General features: G+C 41.5%; 1 protein-coding gene across 20 annotated transcripts in view; it reads right to left on the bottom strand.

Annotated features, from left to right (window-relative positions):
* ZNF239 (zinc finger protein 239) overlaps positions 1–19,407 on the bottom strand; it is a 39,635-nt gene that overhangs the window by 20,126 nt on the left and 102 nt on the right. The window contains exons 1-6 of one of the 20 annotated variants that reach the window (XM_082339578.1): positions 18,657–19,390; positions 18,497–18,537; positions 13,443–13,626; positions 12,514–12,717; positions 8,186–8,317; positions 3,047–5,971 (exon numbers count right to left, since the gene is read on the bottom strand). In XM_082339578.1, coding sequence (XP_082195704.1) covers positions 4,494–5,714 — 1,221 coding nt within the window. In that variant the 5' untranslated portion in view covers positions 5,715–5,971; positions 8,186–8,317; positions 12,514–12,717; ... (1 more) ...; positions 18,497–18,537; positions 18,657–19,390 and the 3' untranslated portion in view covers positions 3,047–4,493. The other 19 variants (XM_082339582.1, XM_082339580.1, XM_082339567.1 and 16 more) reach the window with 19 other exon arrangements.

Here is a 19,407-nt window from a genome sequence, read left to right as displayed (position 1 = left end):
GGTAGAATTCACTTGTGCCGTCTGGCCTGTACTTTTTATTGTGGGAAGGTTGTCAGCTACAAATCTTTTAATAGGGCTATTCAGGTTTTCTCTTTCTTCTTGAGTGACCTTGGGTAGTTTGTACCTTTCAAGGACTTTTTCTATTTCAACTAAGTTGCTGAATTTATTGGGATAATTATTAATAAAATTCCATGCTGCTTTAGCTGCATCCCACAAATTTTTATATATTCATTCAGTTCAAAATATTTTCAGATTTTCACTGTTACCTCCTCTTTACCCCATGGCACATTTAGGAGCCATTAATTTCCAAATGTTTGGTGACTCTTCAGATATCTTTCTGTTAGCAATTTCTAATTTAATTCTGTTCTGGTGCTAGATATACATTGTATGATTTCCATTCTTTTAAATCGTTTGAAACTTGTTTTATAGCCCGTATTATGTGCACTTGAAAAGAATGTGTATTATGCTGTTGTTGGAGTATTCTATAAATGTTGAGTTAGTTGATACTCATTTTCTGTCCACTTGTGCTATCAATTACCTGAGAGTGTTGAAATATCTAACTATAATTGATAAATTGTCTACAGCTATTTCATGTTTTTATTTCATGAATTTTGAAGCCCTGTTATAAATGTATTGGAGCTAGAAGATAACTGCTTTGCTGTTGGATTCACAAAAGTCAAAATACAGGTCTGTCTCTAGGGGCCATTCAATTTCTACAGAGAAGAAATTTCCCATCTCCTGCTGGAGGGTAAGTCCCTGGTTGACAATGCACAGGGGTTGCAGAGGAGGGCAAGTGTGTATGGAATGAGAGGAACGTCCCGTAAACGACTGGCCACTAATTTCACTGCTTTCCCTTCATGTCTCACTCCTGTCCTCCACAGTATTAAGCATTTCTGAGTCTGGAGCCAAGCTGGTTCCTTTTTGTCCTTAATGCAAGTAGTATAAATGGTGTCTGCTTCTGCTCTGATACAATAGCTGTCCTCCTTCCATATTTCAAATTTTTGAGACCTCCTATTTACTGGTGGTTTTTCATTTGTTCTCTTTATTGCTGTGGTATTATAAATGTAAAAACTTTCAAGGATTTTAATGCTGTCCAGAGAGATGTTTAACAAAAGCACACTTTCTAGTCCTTTCCCCTTAAAGCATTTTGCTTAGCTGACCAAACCCTGAATGATTTTTGTAGCCCCTGCCGATCAGTTGCCACACACTCCCTATGTCTTAGCTTTTCCCAGCTCTACCTCTAGAACCTACTTGTTGGTATCACCTGCTCTCCTACTTGTTGGTATCACCTGTACCAACCCAATGTCAGTTTTACTCTCGCAACTACTTCGGGCATGTTGCTTTGGACTTTCCCTGGTCCTCATTACCTACGGTTCAGCCTTGCCCTTCATGCTCAGTTATGTGCCTTTCTCTTCAATGAAAGTACAATGAGAAAGGTCATGGAGCTGCAAAAGTGAACGTCCATATTTCTTTTTATCCCCTAACTCTGGCTGTCAGGGTGGGGGATGAGAAAGGAAGAATTTAAAAGGTTATAATTTAGAAGTGTGACTACAAGGAGTGATCACATATTCACCAGTATTTTGACCTTAAGATCTTAAATGATCCACACAGAAAGTAAATAGCACCTACCGAATAGGTAAGAATTTTAAGAATTGTAAAATCTTAAGTACTCAACAAGTAATCTGTAACCTAGATTCTTTGCTAAGTTAGTGTTAGAATTATCAATTGAATACAATTATTGAATTCCAAAGCTCTTTGTTCAAGTCAAGTACTGGTAAAGGATCAATCCTAGGGCAACCCTTGAATTCTGAAAAGGAACCATTTTGCAACATATCTTTTTTTTTTTTTCATTTTCACATCTCTGAACCTGGGGTGTGTCTTAAAAATTAACAAAGTGTTTTCTCGTTCTCAATCCATTGGCATCTTTAAGATCTGATGAAATGTGACACATCCCCTGTTGTTCTTCCTGCATTTTCATGCAAAAGTCTCTTTTTCTAACGAATTTTTCCCCCCAGGCTTTCTTACTATAATCAGTGAAATGCTTCCTAAGGACTCTGATCACATTTCAGTTGTATTAAGGAAGGTAATGCTTAAAAGAGAACAGTAAAAGCTAACCATAATTAAAAACATTGATAAGGTATGTATAAAAGGAGACTTGGAAAAACAGGCTAATTTATACGCATTTGAGACTTGGACTTCAAATCTACCCTCTGGTCTCAGTGCACATGGATTCTTGTGATCTTATTTGACTCCAAGTCCCAGATAGATTATATACATCAGCCAATTAGAAGACATATATGATAAACGAGTCAAATCCAGAACAGATGCTCAGATATAATCTTATGAGGGCAGGAGAAACTGGGAGGCATTCATCATTCTAGAGGTCACTGAAGCAGAATCACATCACTTGTGATGCCATCTTACGGTATCCAAACGAGTGTATTATGCAATGCCGAAGGGCAGATGCTGGGTCACCACCCTAACCATTCCATGTGGGCTGCTCTGAGTTGGAGTCAAATATTCTGGGACTATCTCTTGAAGGAAGGCAAGTCTCAATCTGTGGCCCTCCTCCATTCCTTCTTTGAGATTAACTACGTTTCCCCTAAGTTAACATGTCACTTCCCTGTTATCTATGTCCAGTTAACTGCTTCAGGTTACCTTTGATCCGGATATACCAGTTACAACCCCACCTTCTCAAGGTAATAAATATTGCATCCATATCCCCCCCCCCCCCATTTTTCATGTATGGATATTAGTCATTGGTGGATAACTGAAATATAGGTGACTGGGCAGCCTCCTGAGCACTGCTTGGGGAATCATCAGTCATTGTTTAGAAAATCAGGGCTGAGATCAGGAGTTCATTGTATAGTAACTTCCACTCTAGTTATGTATTTCCAATCACGTTTCTCTCAACTGTTGCACAAGCTTCTTGTTTTAACTTCTTGTTTTAGCTTAACCCTTTGAGGTGTCCTAGCTCCACACCCCAAGTGAATTATATGTGCATATTTTAAGCCTGGTCATCCCAAACATACTCTCCAAGCCTTCCCAGAGTTCCAAAGAGTAAATTTAATCAGAGAAGTGAGAAAATGCAGAAAGAAAGGAAAACAGTGAAGCAAGACAAAATAACAATAGTTTAGCCATTAAATAAAGTCAAGGACCTATAGTTCCTCCTGAAGGGCTATAGATGATATCTGAGCAATGTCCTTTGAGCTGTTTTGCAGATACTGAATCTGCCACCAGGTGGAAGAAGTTAACTGTATGCTGCCCACAAGCAATTAGACCCCAGACAGGATGGAAACAGAAGGTTGACGATGTTGACTCTCAACTCACCATCAACCAATCAGAAGAATGTCCACGAGCTGATCATGCACCCCACAGTCCCCCCTTCCTCACCCTGTCTTTTAAAATCTTTCCCTGAAAGCCATCAGGGAGTTTAGGCCTTTTGAGCACTAGCTGCTTGGACCCCTTGTTTGGTGCCCTGCAATAAATGGTGCACTTCCTTCACAACCCAGTGTCAGTAGATTGGCTTTATTGTGCATGGGCAAGCAGACCGAAGTCTGGTTCAGTAACAATGCTGCAAAAACAAATGACTTTTTGGGGGGTATATCAAATATTAAAACGAGTTAAGTCTGAAGAGAAAAATATCAGAACTCTCTCTCCTGACTCGTTTGGTTCCGAACATGGGTGGTGAAGAAAATTAAGGAAATAAGAGAGGTTCAGTGTTGAGAGACAAATTAAATACATTTAAATATATTTCAACTTCATTTAACATGTTTCAACATGGTGTAGGTACCCTACTTGGCTTTAATTTGGTGGGGGTGTCATCTGAGGTGGCAAGACCTGGAAGCACCCCAACAGACTAGCTGCACCCAGGAAAAAGAACTACTTATGTTCTTGAGCAGTTGCCTTGTGGGGAGGAGGGGGAGGGGTCCCACATCCTGTAGTGTGTGGGGTGTACTGCACGAGTAGCTCTTCTCCACGTTCTTGTGAGGCCACAGGCTATAGTACGTGTGTGCAGTAACAGATTTCCATGCCCATTATATCTCCAACCACCCCTCAACCTAAAACTAACATATTGTATAACCAGAATTTAGAGAGGGCTACTCAGGGCTGGAAGGAAATAGGAAAACACAAGGCACGTGATTTGAAGAGAAGACAAAGTTCCAATTTCTCAGAGAATGTGAACAAAGGAAACATGTTCTGCTTGGAAAAATATAAGGTTCTTGCACTTAAAAATGCTGGGTAGGATACGTAGTTCTAGTAACACTGGCTGAACAGCAAAGTACAGACGTTTTCACTCTACCCATCTGAGGAACAAGGGCAATCAATCAATTCACTGTGTAGCATAATAAAGTGCTTGGTACTTAAATACTTTAAATGAATGATTTTCCAGTGAGGGAACTTATCTGAATAACTCTTACTGTATCCTGAGAATATAAGAGTGATGTTAAAAATAAGTCTTTAGTGTACAAGCATGCGATTGAAGACCTCATTTAATGGGGATCTTTCCTGTGGACCCGCTGGTGGATGTGGAGGTTGGAGCTCTGGCTGAAGCCCTTCCCACACTTGCTGCACTCGTAGGGCTTCTCTCCAGTGTGGACTCTCTGGTGGATAAGGAGTTTGGAGCTCTGGCTGAATCCCTTCCCGCACTTGCCGCAGTGATAGGGCTTCTCTCCAGTGTGGACTCTGAGGTGGATGCGGAGGTCTGAGCTCTGGCTGAAGCCCTTCCCGCACTCATAGCACTGGTAAGGCTTCTCCCCCGTGTGTGAGCACCGGTGGATGTGAAGGTTTGAACTCTGACTGAAGCCCTTCCCACACTCTCCACACTTGTAGGGCCTCTCCCCTGTATGGATGCGCTGGTGGATGTGCAGGTTGGAGCGCTGACTGAAGCTCATACCACACTCCCCGCACTCATAGGGCTTCTCTCCAGTGTGCACTCGCTGGTGGATATGCAGTTTGGAGCTCTGGGTAAAGCCCTTCCCGCACTTGTCACATTTGTAAGGCTTCTCGCCTGTGTGGACTGAGTGATGAATGAGCAGACTTGAACTCCTCGTGAAGCCCTTCCCACACTTGTCGCACTTATAAGGCTTCTCATCTGCATGGACTTCGCGGTGGATGAGGAGACTTGAGCTTCTCGTGAAGCCCTTCCCGCACTGATCACATCTGTAGGGCTTTTCTTCTGTGTGGTCCCTCTGATGAAGGACTAGCTCTGAGCGCTCACTGAAGTCCCTACCACACTGACTACATCTGTATAGTTTCTCGGCAGTGTGGATTTTCTCACCTGGGTGACCAGCTGGGCTGGTGGTACGTATTTTCCCACAGTCATAATGGGTACAGGGCTTCTCCTCTGTATGAGCTCTCTGATGACTACGACTGATCACCCATGATTTCCAACCACAAATGTCCTTGTGGTTACAGTCAAAGGGATCCAAGGATTCTTTTGACTGGCCAATCTGGCATATTGTCTCACCTCTGAATGAGGGCGAGACCACTTCTTTTACATCAGACACAAGTTTATTTTGAAGTTTCTCTGAACAATGGCCGATGGGAGGACTTTTCCCCTCTGAGATTTTCCTCTCAGTGCTTTCTTCAGTTACAAACAGACTTTTGTTTTCCTGAGGATCTTGGGGCTCATTCTTACAGAACGTCACTGAGGAGTCCTGTGTGGCCATTTGGCTTGGGACTTTCAAAGACAAATATTCTTCACTTTCCATGTTTTTTAAATCATCACTCTGAAGAGTCACCAAACTGCTTTTGTTTTTGGAAATATGAGAAGATGCTTCTCCCCACTTTTGACAAGTGGGAAGATCTAGTTCAGGGTTCCTGTACACTGAAGATTCACAATTTAATCCTGACTCCCAGTTATTGTACTGGCCACCTCTTCCAAAATTTGCCAGGAGGAAAGCTATTCAGGTAAGAGATAACCTAAGTCCTTTCTGTTGATTCTCCACAGAATTTTCATTCAAGTCTCCTAGGGAACAAAGAGAATTCAATGATAACAAACAAAGGGTAGATTTCAAGATTTCAGAACTGGAGTGCCTAAGGTAACTAGCAAAAAGTTCAGTCTTGTCCTTATAGTCATGTCCTTTGGGTTAATGTCAGGAAGGGAGAAGGCTTGGGTACACAAGACAGAAATCTTGTCTCTGCTTTTAAGTAAAGCCAATAAAAGTATTCGTACCCTAGCCCTGCAGAAGGCTATGGATCCCACATCCTTGCCACATTTCATTTCACTTTACTTCATTTTAATTAAATTTGCATTTAATTGGTAATCTAATAGGTGCTGGGGATACAAAGAAGAAAATAGAAATCCTTTTGCTTGACACACTAGAGTCTACTGGGAAGAAGGACAAATAGGTCAACAATAATACCATGTAAGTGCTACTATAGATGCATGCGCAGCCAGTCATGGGAGCACAGAGTAGGGGCATTCAGCTCAAACCTTGGGGAAGATTTCTGGGAGCAAATGTAAGGAAAAAAAAAAAGTGAAATGTGGAGAGAGAAAATATGACATGTTCAAAGGGCTTGGTGTGTACTCAGAGATCCCCTCAGAGATGTAAAGCTATTAAAGGATTACAACTGGGAATGAAATGACTGACTTTGATCATAAACACCATCAGAAATGAGCAAGACTTTAAGGTAGAGAGAGAGAGCTGCTGTAGTGAATCAGAAGAAAAGTGATAAGGAGGATAGTTACGGAGAGAAAGGGAGAGATTCACTCTAAATCACATGATGACTGACTAAACTCAAAAGGGAAAGGAGGCACCAAGCATGATCCTCAAGTTCCTTGAGTGACTTAGGTATGGGGATACTATACCATAACATAGGGAATCAATCTCCAAGGCTGGAGTGGGGAAGGGTGACAGATAACAAACTCAGAATCTGACTTGATTAATTTGTGCTGTTGGTGGAACATTCTTGCACTGTTCAGTAAGCAGTGAGATACATGGGTCTGGAACTCCTGGGAGAGAACTGTGCTAGGAATACAGATTTTAGACTTACTATAGACGGTCCCTGACTTACGATGGCTTGACTTACGATTTTTCAACTTTATGGTGGTGTGAAAGCGATGTGCATTTAGTAGAAACAGTACTTTGAATTTTGATCTTTTCCTGGGCTAGCAGTATGCTGGACAACACTCTCTCATGATGCTGGGCAACGGCAGCAGCCACAGCTCCAAGCAATATGCCTATAACCATTCTGTTTTTCATTTTCAGTAGAGTATGCAATAAACTTCAGGAGCTATTCAACACTATTATAAAATAGGCTTTGTGTTAGATGATTTTGCCCAACTGTAGGCTAATTTAAGTGTTCTGAGCATGATTAAGGTAGGTTAGGCTAAGCTATGGTGTTCGGTAGATTAGATGTATTAAATGCATTTTTGACTTAACACTATTTGCAATTTACAATGGGATTATGGGAATGTAACCCCATTGTAAGTCAAGGAAGATCTGCGGTATGTATGTTAGTCAAAACAATTAGCGTGAATATCCTCATATTACACTGAAATGACAAAAAAACAAAAACAAAAACACAATAGTCTTGGAAAAAAAAGAAAGGTTGTCATCACTAGAATGCTGGGGAATTCCTAGTGATAAAGAGCAGATGGACGAGGTCTAATGGAGAAACTAAAAAAAAAAAACAAATGCACAGCTCAAACTATGTACAAAAAAAGCCTCCTAAAGAAGTAGGAGAAATTCTCAAGAAGTCCTAGAAATTCCAAGCTCAGAATCAACACTTATGAAGTAAGAGAGATTTATTCTGGAAGGAGGTTATCAAATCACGTTAGGCATTTCTAATGGCTCAACTAGTTGCTGCAGCACCACTCTCCCAACGACCCTCTTCCCCACAAAAAATGAAATACTGGGAGGCTAAGGGTAGCAGCCTCATATAAAGCTTCAAAAACAAAATAAATTGTCCGCCAAAGAAGGACTCCTAATAGTATTATTTGGGCTGAAGAGGGAAGCAGAAGCTGAGGTAATGCCAAACCTGTACAATGACAGGATTGAGGTACAAAAAAGAAGCAACTGACTCCACATGTACCCAGGATAAAGCCTCAAGAAAACCTGTGAAGTGGAATTTCTGACAAGGAGGACACCCCAGAGCTGGAGACTGAAGCAGGGCATGTCCCGGATAACTTACTGGCCTGAAGAGGTAACCTCAAAAAAAAAGGGTCTACATCACTCACCATCTGGATTCTTATTAGATCCATCCCAAGCCCAGTCAGCAGAGGTGTCCCCTGTAAGTAGAACACACATGCACCAAAAAGGGATGAGCATCAGCTGAGGATGTACACTCCAGTATCACTGTGAACATAAGACTTTTGGGGTGGGGGGGAAGAGAGACAATTGAGAAAACATAAGGAGACAAAAAAAAATGTAGAAAACTAACATCAATAAAGAGAGACACAAACTCAAGAAACAGTAAACAGAGGAAACAGAATTTAAAAGGTTCATAATTAAAATCCCAGAGAAATCTGAGGGGATATCACATCTAAAAAAATGGGACAATCTAATAATAAAATATAAACACATTGCTATGAAGAATAATCAGAATTCTTCTAAATTAATGAAAGGACTGAAAAAGATGTTAATCATAATATTTAAGATCTACTATGCTCATCTGAAGCACTCAGACACTGGTTGCATGATCTTATGTGAGAGGAACTATTAGGACACCCATTCTACACCAGAAGAAACCAAGGTTGAAATGGTCAAGTAACTTGTGTCATAGCTCCCAGGTGTCAGGCAGTCTGATTCTAAGGCCTGCAATCTAGATGGGTTGAAGAGCAAAACGAACATCCGGCTAAGGTGGAAGATTGAGGGGTACTCCTGGAATGAAGAGTAAAGTGTAGACAGATGCAAAGGTAAAAGTTAAAAGCCCATCTTGTAGGAGTTTGATGAATATAGTGGAGGTAGAATGAAGGAAAAGAAATGATCAAAGAACTAACAGGAAAAAAATGTTTCCTAGAATTCAAGTTTCAGAGGTCACTAAATGTGAAACCTCAGGACGTCAAGGAAAAAAAAACCCAAACAAACCCAGAAAATGCTAAAAGCATCCAGACAGAAAAGCCAGGTTATGTGCAAATATAAATGAGAATTATATTGACAATGAACTACTATACACCAATATTGTATACCTGAAGTTAACTGAGCAGTATCTTCTAATTTTGGAGGTAAAGTGATTGTGAAATTAGCATTCCATTCTATACCCAGCCAATCAAACATTTCAGTGGGAGGAATAGACACTTTGTCAGATAAGAAAGGATTTAAACAATTACTGAAACAATTATTCAGCAATGTACTGTAGCAAAAAATTTTTAAATTACTTTAAGAATAAGATGATATACAATAAATAGCAGTGAGCAAAGAAGTCAATAAAACAGACAAGCTGAATCAATCGTTGATATATAAAAGAAAACAATAATTAACCAAATCAACCAAAACTCTGTGAAACAGAATGGAAAGGAAAAAACCCCAAATAAAATATATTTTGAAAAACAAGTATTAGTTTTAGGAAAGGGAAAAAACAAACAAGAAAAGGAACTGTAATCATAGTATACTATTTGACTCTGCAGGAACAAGAATTATGAAGTCAAAGCAACTAAGCATTAATCACTGATGCGACTGACAAATTCTTGGAAAGATAGGCATGTTGGGAGAAATAATGTAAAAGAGCTAAATCCTCACCTATGATGTAAAGAAGTCAATACAAAATATCAAATATTGATAAACTGAAAAAAATTGCAGTATACCATAATATAATAAATTCAAATTAAAACTATAATGTGGTGCCATTTTCTACCTGTTAACACTGGCAAAAACCCAAAGCATGGTGACACAGCTTGTAAGTGTAAATTGGTATCACCCCCCTCCCAGAAGGACATTTTAACAATTATGTATCAAAATCACAAATGCATGCACTCAGCAGTCCAGCTTGGGGGTTTTATTCTTCAGATTTCCTGGCACAGTTGTGAAGTGATGCTTGCTCAAGATTTAGTCACTGTAGACAGTTTGTGACAGCAGATGACCAGAACCTGGGTAGAGTGGAGTTAGGGACATGAAAGAAAGTTCTCCCTGTGCACCTTTTAATTTGTTTTAATTTTTATAGTATAACTTTAATCATTTAAAAACATTTAGTACATTTGCAAATCTTTTCTTTGCTACTCATGTATAATTTGTTTTCTGCCCTTCTCCAGCTTGTCCAAAATCCTCAGTGTACATTTTTAACCAGCTTTTTTAGGCGTAACTGCAAGTAACATTGTGCATATTTTAATGCTTCTTTTCTTAACCATGTGAGTGCATTTGTTCTTTAAAAAAAGGAAAATAAGTAACTGCATGAGCATATTTGTAAAGATGAAGGCAAACACCATAAGGAACAAGTGAAAGGATTCAAACTGAGGGCTTTGAGAAGCCACTCTGTGGCATGAAGAGCAGCAGAGCAGGAAGACTGGTTTGTATTATAAGCCTTTCAATACGATTTGTTTTACCTAGGTGAATGTTTTACTTTTTGTGCAAAGTTTGCAAAGTTTAAAAATCGTGGCAAAAAGAAAAAGGAAAAAAATAACACTGAGAAAAGCTGTGCAGTTTGGAGCAGTTAAACCAGGAGGTGGGCTGAAGTTATTAAATGGTCAAAGGACACTGCTTCAACATCCTTGCTGTACAATACTTGGGAACGGCTGCAGAAATGACAGGTCTATGAAAATCAGTGGAGGAGGAACTGTATTAATGGTAGGTTTTATAAGCAGTAGTGAAATCTTGTGATAACTGTTTTTTAAAATATTTAAATATTATCAAGAATGAGTATGTAATAGCAGAAGAAAACGCTGACGTAATGAGAAAAGGGGTCCTTTTACAGGAAGTTAATATGACATAACAAAGATCTCTAAGACATACGATGTAAAACATCCAGTTGAAAAATACATACAGTATAACCTCATAAAATTTTAACATGTATTTGTAAAATGCATACATGGAGAACACAGAAAAAACGGATACACAAGCTATTATTAGTGATTTTACTTCATAATCTTCATCTGTGTTCTTGGAATTTTGTGATTTTTATATCTTACTTGCATAAAAAAAAGTTGGAAAACTATGTTCAATTTTATATCAAAGAAAAAGGAAAACCTAGAGCAGAGCTTGAAACTGTAAGCATATATCCTACCTCACTTTTGCCTCTCTGCAAACCAGGCTATAAAGCAGTCCCAGTGATCCTGGGTAAATCAGTTCATACCATTTCATTGTTCTAATGGCTTCTCACTGAACTCAACACAAATTCACATTTTTTACCCATGCCTTTAATGCCATGAATGTGCCAGGCCCCACTCTATTCTTCCCAGATGCTCCCTGTATTCTAGCCACACTCCTTCTTTTAGGTCTTTGGGTTTTCCCTCGCACTATTCTCTTGCCTGGAATATTCTTCCCCTACCCAGTCACCTGTTTAATGCCCATTAATCCTTTGGAACTCAGTTTAAATGTCACTTCAGAAGCTTTCCTTGAAACTCTCAACAATACATACTTCACCCTTGTCCCATCCCATGCCTTCATTCTCTCAGAGCACAATTCTCTGTCCTTCATAGGACTTACTGAATTTATTTATAGTAACATACTGTGTTTACCATAATGTCTCTTTTACAAGACTGTAAGACATATTTCTTTGCTGCTAAACTCTACCGCAGTCAATTTTTAAATCTTGACTATGTACATATAGTAGCGGAAGTATTAGATACATTGCTTTCCCTCCAGAAACCTGGCTGGAAACAAGAAAATAAATCAGACTTGCAGATCCAATGGTTAAAATAAAAGCATATAAAATAATATGTAATCAGGTCTGAGCCTGCGTGAGATATAAATTGAAAGTTCTGAGAAAAGAAGGAGGTTGAAAGGGAAGGGTAGTCAAAGATTTCACACAGGTAATGGAGTTCAAATAAAATCTTAACGGACAAAATTAACCAGAAACCAGAGCATGGTAATCAAAGGTCCCAGAACAAGGAAGCATGGAGGACCTCAGGGAAACAGGCTTAGCTGGAAAGGAGGGTGACATTGGGGCAGCAGAGAATAATGCTCTATAGGTAAAAGTAGGGCATGAAGGGCCTTGAAAGCCAGGTGGGGAGTTTAGAGGCTTTACACCAGGAACTAAAGGTAATGGGCATGGAGAATTCTCCATTATATAATGATCTTCAACTTGCTCCAACTGAGAGAGCACATCTGAGAAACACACAGGGATTGGGTGACTGTGTGGGGGGAAAAAAAAAAAAAATTCAGTCCCAAACTCTGGCTTGTAAGTGATGGACCAGGTATGGTTTCTTGGACAACTCAGTAAGGTTACCATTCTCTAATTCTTACCAAGTAAAGTTGTTTAGCTGCTTAGAATAATCAGAAACATCCTTTTCTGCCGAAAGGAAATTAGGAAACTGATTCCTGAACTACAGCTTCCGGGGCCCAAGCCCAAATGATATTTAAAATTGAAGAAACAGAGACTCCAGTGCACTGGTGTCCAGGTTCATGTTCTTACCCACTGAGACCAAGTGACTGTAGTTTTCCAGCATCACAGCTGTGTGCAGCTTCCTCTGAGCAGGGTCCAGCAACCCCACTCCTCCTCGGTGAAATCCACAGAGACATCCTTGAAGGTTACTGGTTCCTAAAAGATGAAGCACATTCCTCCTCAACTGACAACCATCTGCACAAAGGCCCCAGAAGGAAGGTGAGGTTGGGAGCGCTGGAAGAGGGGAGAAGGGTACAGAGGAAGTGTGCAGTTCAAGGATCGGGGTGATCCAAGTCAAGTTTGGATGGAAAACCTTTCCTTTCTCATCTCCTTTGCTACTTCCTTCCCAATACTTCCCCTCCTGCCCACAACTCACCCAAGCTCAAGCTATCCAACTACTGAATCTCTCCTTATCAGTGTCATCTAATGGTCACTGCTGAGTTGTCCTTTCCGCCCCATTCCTACTGTTATCCTGACAACCTCAACACTCATGAGAACAAATTACCCAACATGCTAACCTCACATTTCTTAATCTCTCTCTCTTTTTTTTTGGGCTGCGTTGGGTCTTTGTTGCTGCAGGCAGGCTTTCTCTAGCTGCAGCGAGCGGGGGCTACTCTTCATTGCAGTGTGCGGGCTTCTCATTGTGGTGGCTTCTCTTGTTGCAGAGCATGGGCTCTAGGCGTGCAGGCTTCAGTAGTTGTGGCTCACAGGCTCTAGAGCGCAGGCTCAGTAGTTGTGGCGTACGGGCTTAGTTTCTCCGCGGCATGTGGGATCTTCCCAGACCAGGGCTCGAACCCGTGTCCCCTGCACTGGCAGGCGGATTCTTAACCACGGTGCCACCAGGGAATCCCTCTTAATCTCTTTAATGCCAATGATCTCTGCCTCAACAACCATAATTAGGGCCATTTCACTATTTGGACCACTGTTCTTTTGAAATATTAATATCTCAAAATTCACACCTTAAAAACATCTTCCTATTTTTTCTCCTCTTCCTCCTCCATGACATCTGCTTTATCAAGATCACCATCCTTTGATCCTTCCTCTTTTTTCCTCTCAGCCAAAGTACACTTCTGATCTCAATTTTTTCCCTAGTCATATAAATCATATGTCCTTTCTTCTTCTAAACTAAGTAGTTGACCATTCCTGGAAGAAATAAAAATAGCACATTTACACACAACCAAAAAATATTCTCCTTAGGTATTCCCATATACCTCTAGCCCTAACCTTTCTCCTCAACTCCAGTCTCCAATTTCCCACCTACATCTACACTTGGATGTCTAAAAGGCACTTAAGACTCAACAAGCCCCAAACAGAATTCTTGCTCCCAATAATCTCCATCAGTATCTGGTCTTCCCTTGTTGTCCCCATTTTAGTAAAGAGCCACACGACGCACCCAATTGCTCAAGCCAAAATTCTGGAAGTCATTTTGATTCTCTTCTCACTTCCTCATATTTTATCCATCACCAAGTCCTCTCAACTCTGCCTCTAAAACATATCTGAAGCTACCCATTTCTTTTCACCTCGCACTGTTATCATTACAAGTCCTAGCCTTCATTAACTCTCCACCTGCACTAACCTCCTAAATTTGTATCTCTTGCTCCCCCATGTGACGGATTTTCCACACAGCAGCCTGGGTGATCTTTCAAAACACATACCACTCAAGGCATGAAACTCTCCAAAGGCGTTTCCATGGACAACGAGTAAAATCCAGGCTCTTCATCTTGGCCTGCAAGGTCTTACAGACTGGGGTCCTGTCACTTCTCCAATCTCAGCCTGAGTCCCTCCTCCCTCACAAGTCACCTGGCCCCTGTGACCACATCAAACTCATCCCACTTATGGCCTTTGCACTGGCTATCCCCTCTGCCCAGAATGTTCTTTCTCTACATCATTCAGATCTCAGCTGAACCGCCGCCACCTCAGAGAAGCATTTCCTTGACTGCCTAATCCATGGGAGCGTCCAGTAACCATCACTTCTCCCTGTTTTATTATCTTTGTACTTATGCCTTATCTCATTTTCTAATTTATACATTTTCTTTCTTATTTACAGTCTGTCTCTCCCTACTAAGTTCCCCAAGAACAGAGGCTGCCTGATTTGTTCATGGCTGCATCCCCAAGGCCTCCAGCAGGGCCTGGCATGTAAAAAGAGTCCAAGTACTTATTTAGTTAACCTCACAGTGAGTCTGGTTCCCTCCAAGGTTCTACTGATGGAGCAACACTTCTTGAACTACCTCTGGTGAAGGACCAGTTTCTTTTAAGATTTTTCTAACATGTCACAGACGTATTTTTTAAAATACAATTTTTAAAAAGTTACTAGAAAATAAGAATGCAGACATATAAAATACCAATGCCAATTTTTAAAATGAGATTCAACAGATATAAAATTTAAAAAAACTCTCAATTTCTGTCCTTATATCTTTATAGACTGGTAACAAGCAGTTTGTGGGCTGGCACCAGTCTGCAGGCCACACCCTGAAAAGCAGAGAGTGGAATATACATAAAACAACTGAGAGCCAGTGAAGTCCAAAGCAGCGGTTCAACTTGGGGCCAGGGGAGTACCCAGTAACCTTCAGAAGTGCTGACACCATAGGCCTCAGCCTGAAGGGGCACCACCCACACCCTCCTCAGGAAACTGAGGACAACCAGGTGCCCCGGCAGGAGTGACTCTACCCCACTAGTCACCAAAGAAGCAGCAGCTGTTTCCTCCCAGGCTCTCCTCTAAAGGTCACAGTCTCCACTGTGTCTGAGGAAGAGGGATGAGGTTGGACTAGAGAAGGCTGCAAGGCCCTGTGCAAAGGTGGGACAAAGAAGAAGCAGAAGCAGAGGCTGTGGCCTTAGAGCCATAAACACGGCTGTTAGGAAAACAGGGCTGGGGAGTATCAGCAGTCAGATTAGCTACTCCTCTTTTGGACTTTTTCTTTTCAGAGACAAAAGGTTTCTTTCTGTCCATGGCTAACCTCTCCTTGCGCATTCTAGATGGAATCCTTTCTTCCCTTCTGAGATTCAAGTCCATCAATGATCTTTCTTCTCTTTTTTTTAAATCCATCTTCCACCTTGTCATCTGAGATATCTAAGACTCCTTTCCTACCTTAACCATAATCAAACCACTTCTTGTCAATTCTATCTCCTAAATCTCCCTCCAGCATGTTACTTCTTATTTCTGCTCCTACTATTCTAGGAAAGGCCCTCATTTCTTAGCTAGGCCACAATAACTCTTTACCAGATCTTCAAAATACAAGTTTTGTCATGTTTCAATCCAAGGATCGGACAGTCAAGAGTTATTAATTTTTTAAGATCCCACAGATAAAGTGGTAGGGAGAATTCCATGCTGAAAACAGAAAGGATATGTTGATGGACTACCAACTTTGTAGTAAGCTGAAAATTCCAAGATGAGAAATGGTATGACAGAGGACCAAATTAGGGGACTCAGTGTGTCAGGGGAAAGGAAAAAGAGGAAACAGTGGTCTTGCTAAAGCAAGACAAAGTTGGAAATGAAAGAATCTGAATAATGAATAATCTCCCCAGGTACCAGTGGAGCTATTCAGTCACCCCAAGGTGGAACTTGTGCTTCCTGTGGGAGAATGGACTCAGTATCCTGAAGGCCAACCAAAGTATAAGGCTACAAGACAGTAGTTTCTTACTAATGTAAATGTCAAACTCCTCGAAACTACATATATCACATAACTTACCACTTCCTTTCTAGAGCCCACCCCTGCTAGATCCAACAATTTACTTAGGGGCAAGAAACAGTGATGCAGAAGGCAGTGATGGGCAGAAGCTGTCATCACCCTGGATTACCTGTAGTCATCCGAATGTCATGCTCTAGTCTAGAAGAGCCCTTTACACGTTGCTCCTGCCCTGACATATTTCTCCCATCCTCCCATCCACTTCAGTTTCAGGACAATCAACAACCTCCTTTCTGAAGCATAAGGGTATGTTAAATGTCTCCTTCTCAAAGATCTCACAGTATCTTGCATATACCTCTACTATAGCTATTAAATTTGTCTCCCAAATTGGCTATAAGATTCTCAGGGATAGGGACCACACTCAACTAATCTTTAAATCCTCAGCAACTAGCACAACTGACTCAAAATCTAAATGGTAAATATTTATAAATTCACATTCAATTTAAATAATGAAATAAGAGAAACCTTGAGATCATCAAACTCAGCACTCTCATTTTAAAGATGAGAAAACTAAGGTTCATAACTGTGAAGTGACTTATCCAAGATCACAGAGGGAGAGGGGGGTTAAATGGGACTCCTGCCTTTCAGCAGACTCAAAGACAACGCCTGGTACACAGAAAACAGTAAGTACTGGTGGAATGAAGTCCTTTCTTTAAATTCAAAAAATTATTAACATATGCCAGAATCTCAAAATTTCACTATACTAGCAATCCCCAACTTCATCACTGTGAATAATCTTCATTAGGGAAGAGACAGAAGAGAAGGAAAATAAAAAGAGCACAGGGTCTTACTTATGTCAATCTTCGCTGACGTTCTCAATTATTTTCAAGGCACAGAGATGTCATGCTTTCAGTACCCTGAAGTAGCTTACTGTCCTCTAAACAAACCAATTTTTATAAGAGCTCATGCTGTCTTCCTATGGATGTGAGGATTGTTTTTGCCAAGCAAAAAGATGGTCTTACTGGTGGTGGTGTTAAGAACTAATTTTTTTTTCCTTAAAATCCAGCCTGTACACCTGAAACATGGTAAATCAACTATACTTCAATTAAAAAAAAATAATGTCATCTAACTATAAAAAAAAATCCAGCCTGATATTTTATTCAAATCACTTCTGGTGTGATGACCTGTTTAGTTACAGAGAAGAAACAGCATGGAGTTAGAAAACATGGGGTTTACTTCTGACTTTGCTGCTCTCTGCAATAAGAGAAATGGTGCTTCCCCTCAGCTCCCTCAGAATTAGGGCTCTCCTCTATAAGAGGATGGCACCAAGGCAGAGAAGGGGCTGGCTGACCCTTTCCTTTTCCAACATTCTATAATACTAAGTGTCAGTCTTGACGTAACTTTCTAGAAATGGTTTTGTGGAGACAAATGAGAAATTGTTTTTTAAAAAAGTGCTACTTTTTATAAGTAATTCAACAGTTTACTGTACCAATTAAACATGTGGATATGTTGGTAAAGGGAACAAAACAACCAGAGCACACAAGATGAGCAACCCATCTTATCTACTTTAGTGATGTTCATATCAAGTATGTAGAGAAGTATTTCACAATAAATGCAATAAATCTTTGGATGTACAAAAGATCAAAGGGATAAAAAAGTGAAATTCTCCTTTTAGTAGGTCTAGGGGAATGGTGCCTAGGAACCTTTAATTCTTAAAAGAACACCACAGATAATTCTGATGCACAGCCTGGTTGAGGAGCATTTTTGGGAGTGATATGGTAATTACGGTGTTGTTATGTAACAAATTTTCTCATGTCTTTAACTCATTCAGGTTTAATAAATGATTACTGGTAATGTGCATACTTTTTTTTCATATACATCACCTGCTCATGAAGAAAAGCACCGTAGTTTATAATTCTATTTGTTTTCCTAAGACCACTTAGCACTGGACTGAGCATGTAACAGCTCTGAATGACTTTCAATGTGCGTGGAATGCCTGGCAGGAAAAGGCATGCTTTGAGAGACAGGACCAGACAAAGATGCTGTGTGGAGTCTTTCAATAAAAGAGCATAGCCCAGTGCTCTGGGGAGTGGGCCAAATTCATGGAGGCAGAGTAGTTCACTGAAAACTGAGGTGGAATTTAAAGTCAGCAGATTGTCTGTGCAGACTCTGGTGACATCATTTGATAGCTACATGCTCTTAGTATCTTAATGTTCCTACACCCATATTTATAGAATACTGTATGTCTCACACTGAAGTCGGACAATAAATAAAAAAACCACACAACCAAGACAGGACCTGACACCAGATAACGCACTCAATTAATGCTGATGTCCTTCCCAAGAAAGAAAGGTTATTTCCATTCTCAGAGAAGAGAAACCCCAACTTACCTGGAACTTGGTCATTTCCTCCTCTCAAGAAGGACAGATGCCTGGAAAAGTAGAGTTAGGGAAAGCGAAAAAACCATGAAAATCAAGTCCACCTTGCAGGACATAGACTAAGCAGCAGTCTAGCAAGACTGTAGGAAAAAAGTTAATCAGCTCCTGCTACCTTCACACACCCTCTCCTCGGGTGCCTTTCCTGTCTCTCCAAGCTGCACCTCCCTCGCCCCTCTCCACTAGGCTTTGGACCAAACAGGCCAAGCCTCCCCCGCAAACCCATGAGGGTAAGAAAATCCCACTGGCCCCAGCAGCTCTAAGATGTGCCCGTTTCCCCAGGCTTTGCGATTTTTGCCCTAACGTTCTAGTTAGAGCAGTAGCAGCTCTCCGGTCGGATGTGTCGTCTCTCGGCAGAGATTTCGGCTGCCCGAGACGCCTGAAGGCCTGACTCGTTTCTGGGGTGCAGGGGCTCTGACGCAATCTCTTTTCAGCAAGGACAGGGCTGTGGGGACGGAAACTTCGGTCTCTCACAGGAGCCCCTCTCGGTCCCCTAACGTCCACTGAAATCCTCCTTCGAATATGGCCAGTCACCGGCGCGGAAAAGGCCGGTGTGGCCAACTGCGAAGCTCCCAGGCCGGCCAAGGCCGGAGCTCAGGCAGGCGAGAGAAGAGCCTCTCGGAGCCGCGGCCGGCTTAGCGCTAGGGGCCGCCTGGTCTCAGGTGACCGCGGCTAGGACCGGGGAACGCAGCGGCGGCCGCGGCGAGCGGACACACGTGCGGCCCGTGCTCGCACCTCCGCCAGGACGCGCGCCCTCCCACGGCCGCCCGCCAGGCTTCCGGACCCCTGTGGCCCAGCGCCTCCCCCACGACGCTCCCACAACTCGACCGCCAGACGCCTCTCTGCAGGCCGTACGGATTGCGCGG

This window comes from Balaenoptera borealis (genome assembly GCF_965194805.1).
Source record: "Balaenoptera borealis genome assembly, chromosome: 10".
Taxonomy (NCBI): domain Eukaryota; kingdom Metazoa; phylum Chordata; class Mammalia; order Artiodactyla; family Balaenopteridae; genus Balaenoptera; species Balaenoptera borealis.
This window is presented reverse-complemented; position numbering and strand designations above follow the sequence as displayed.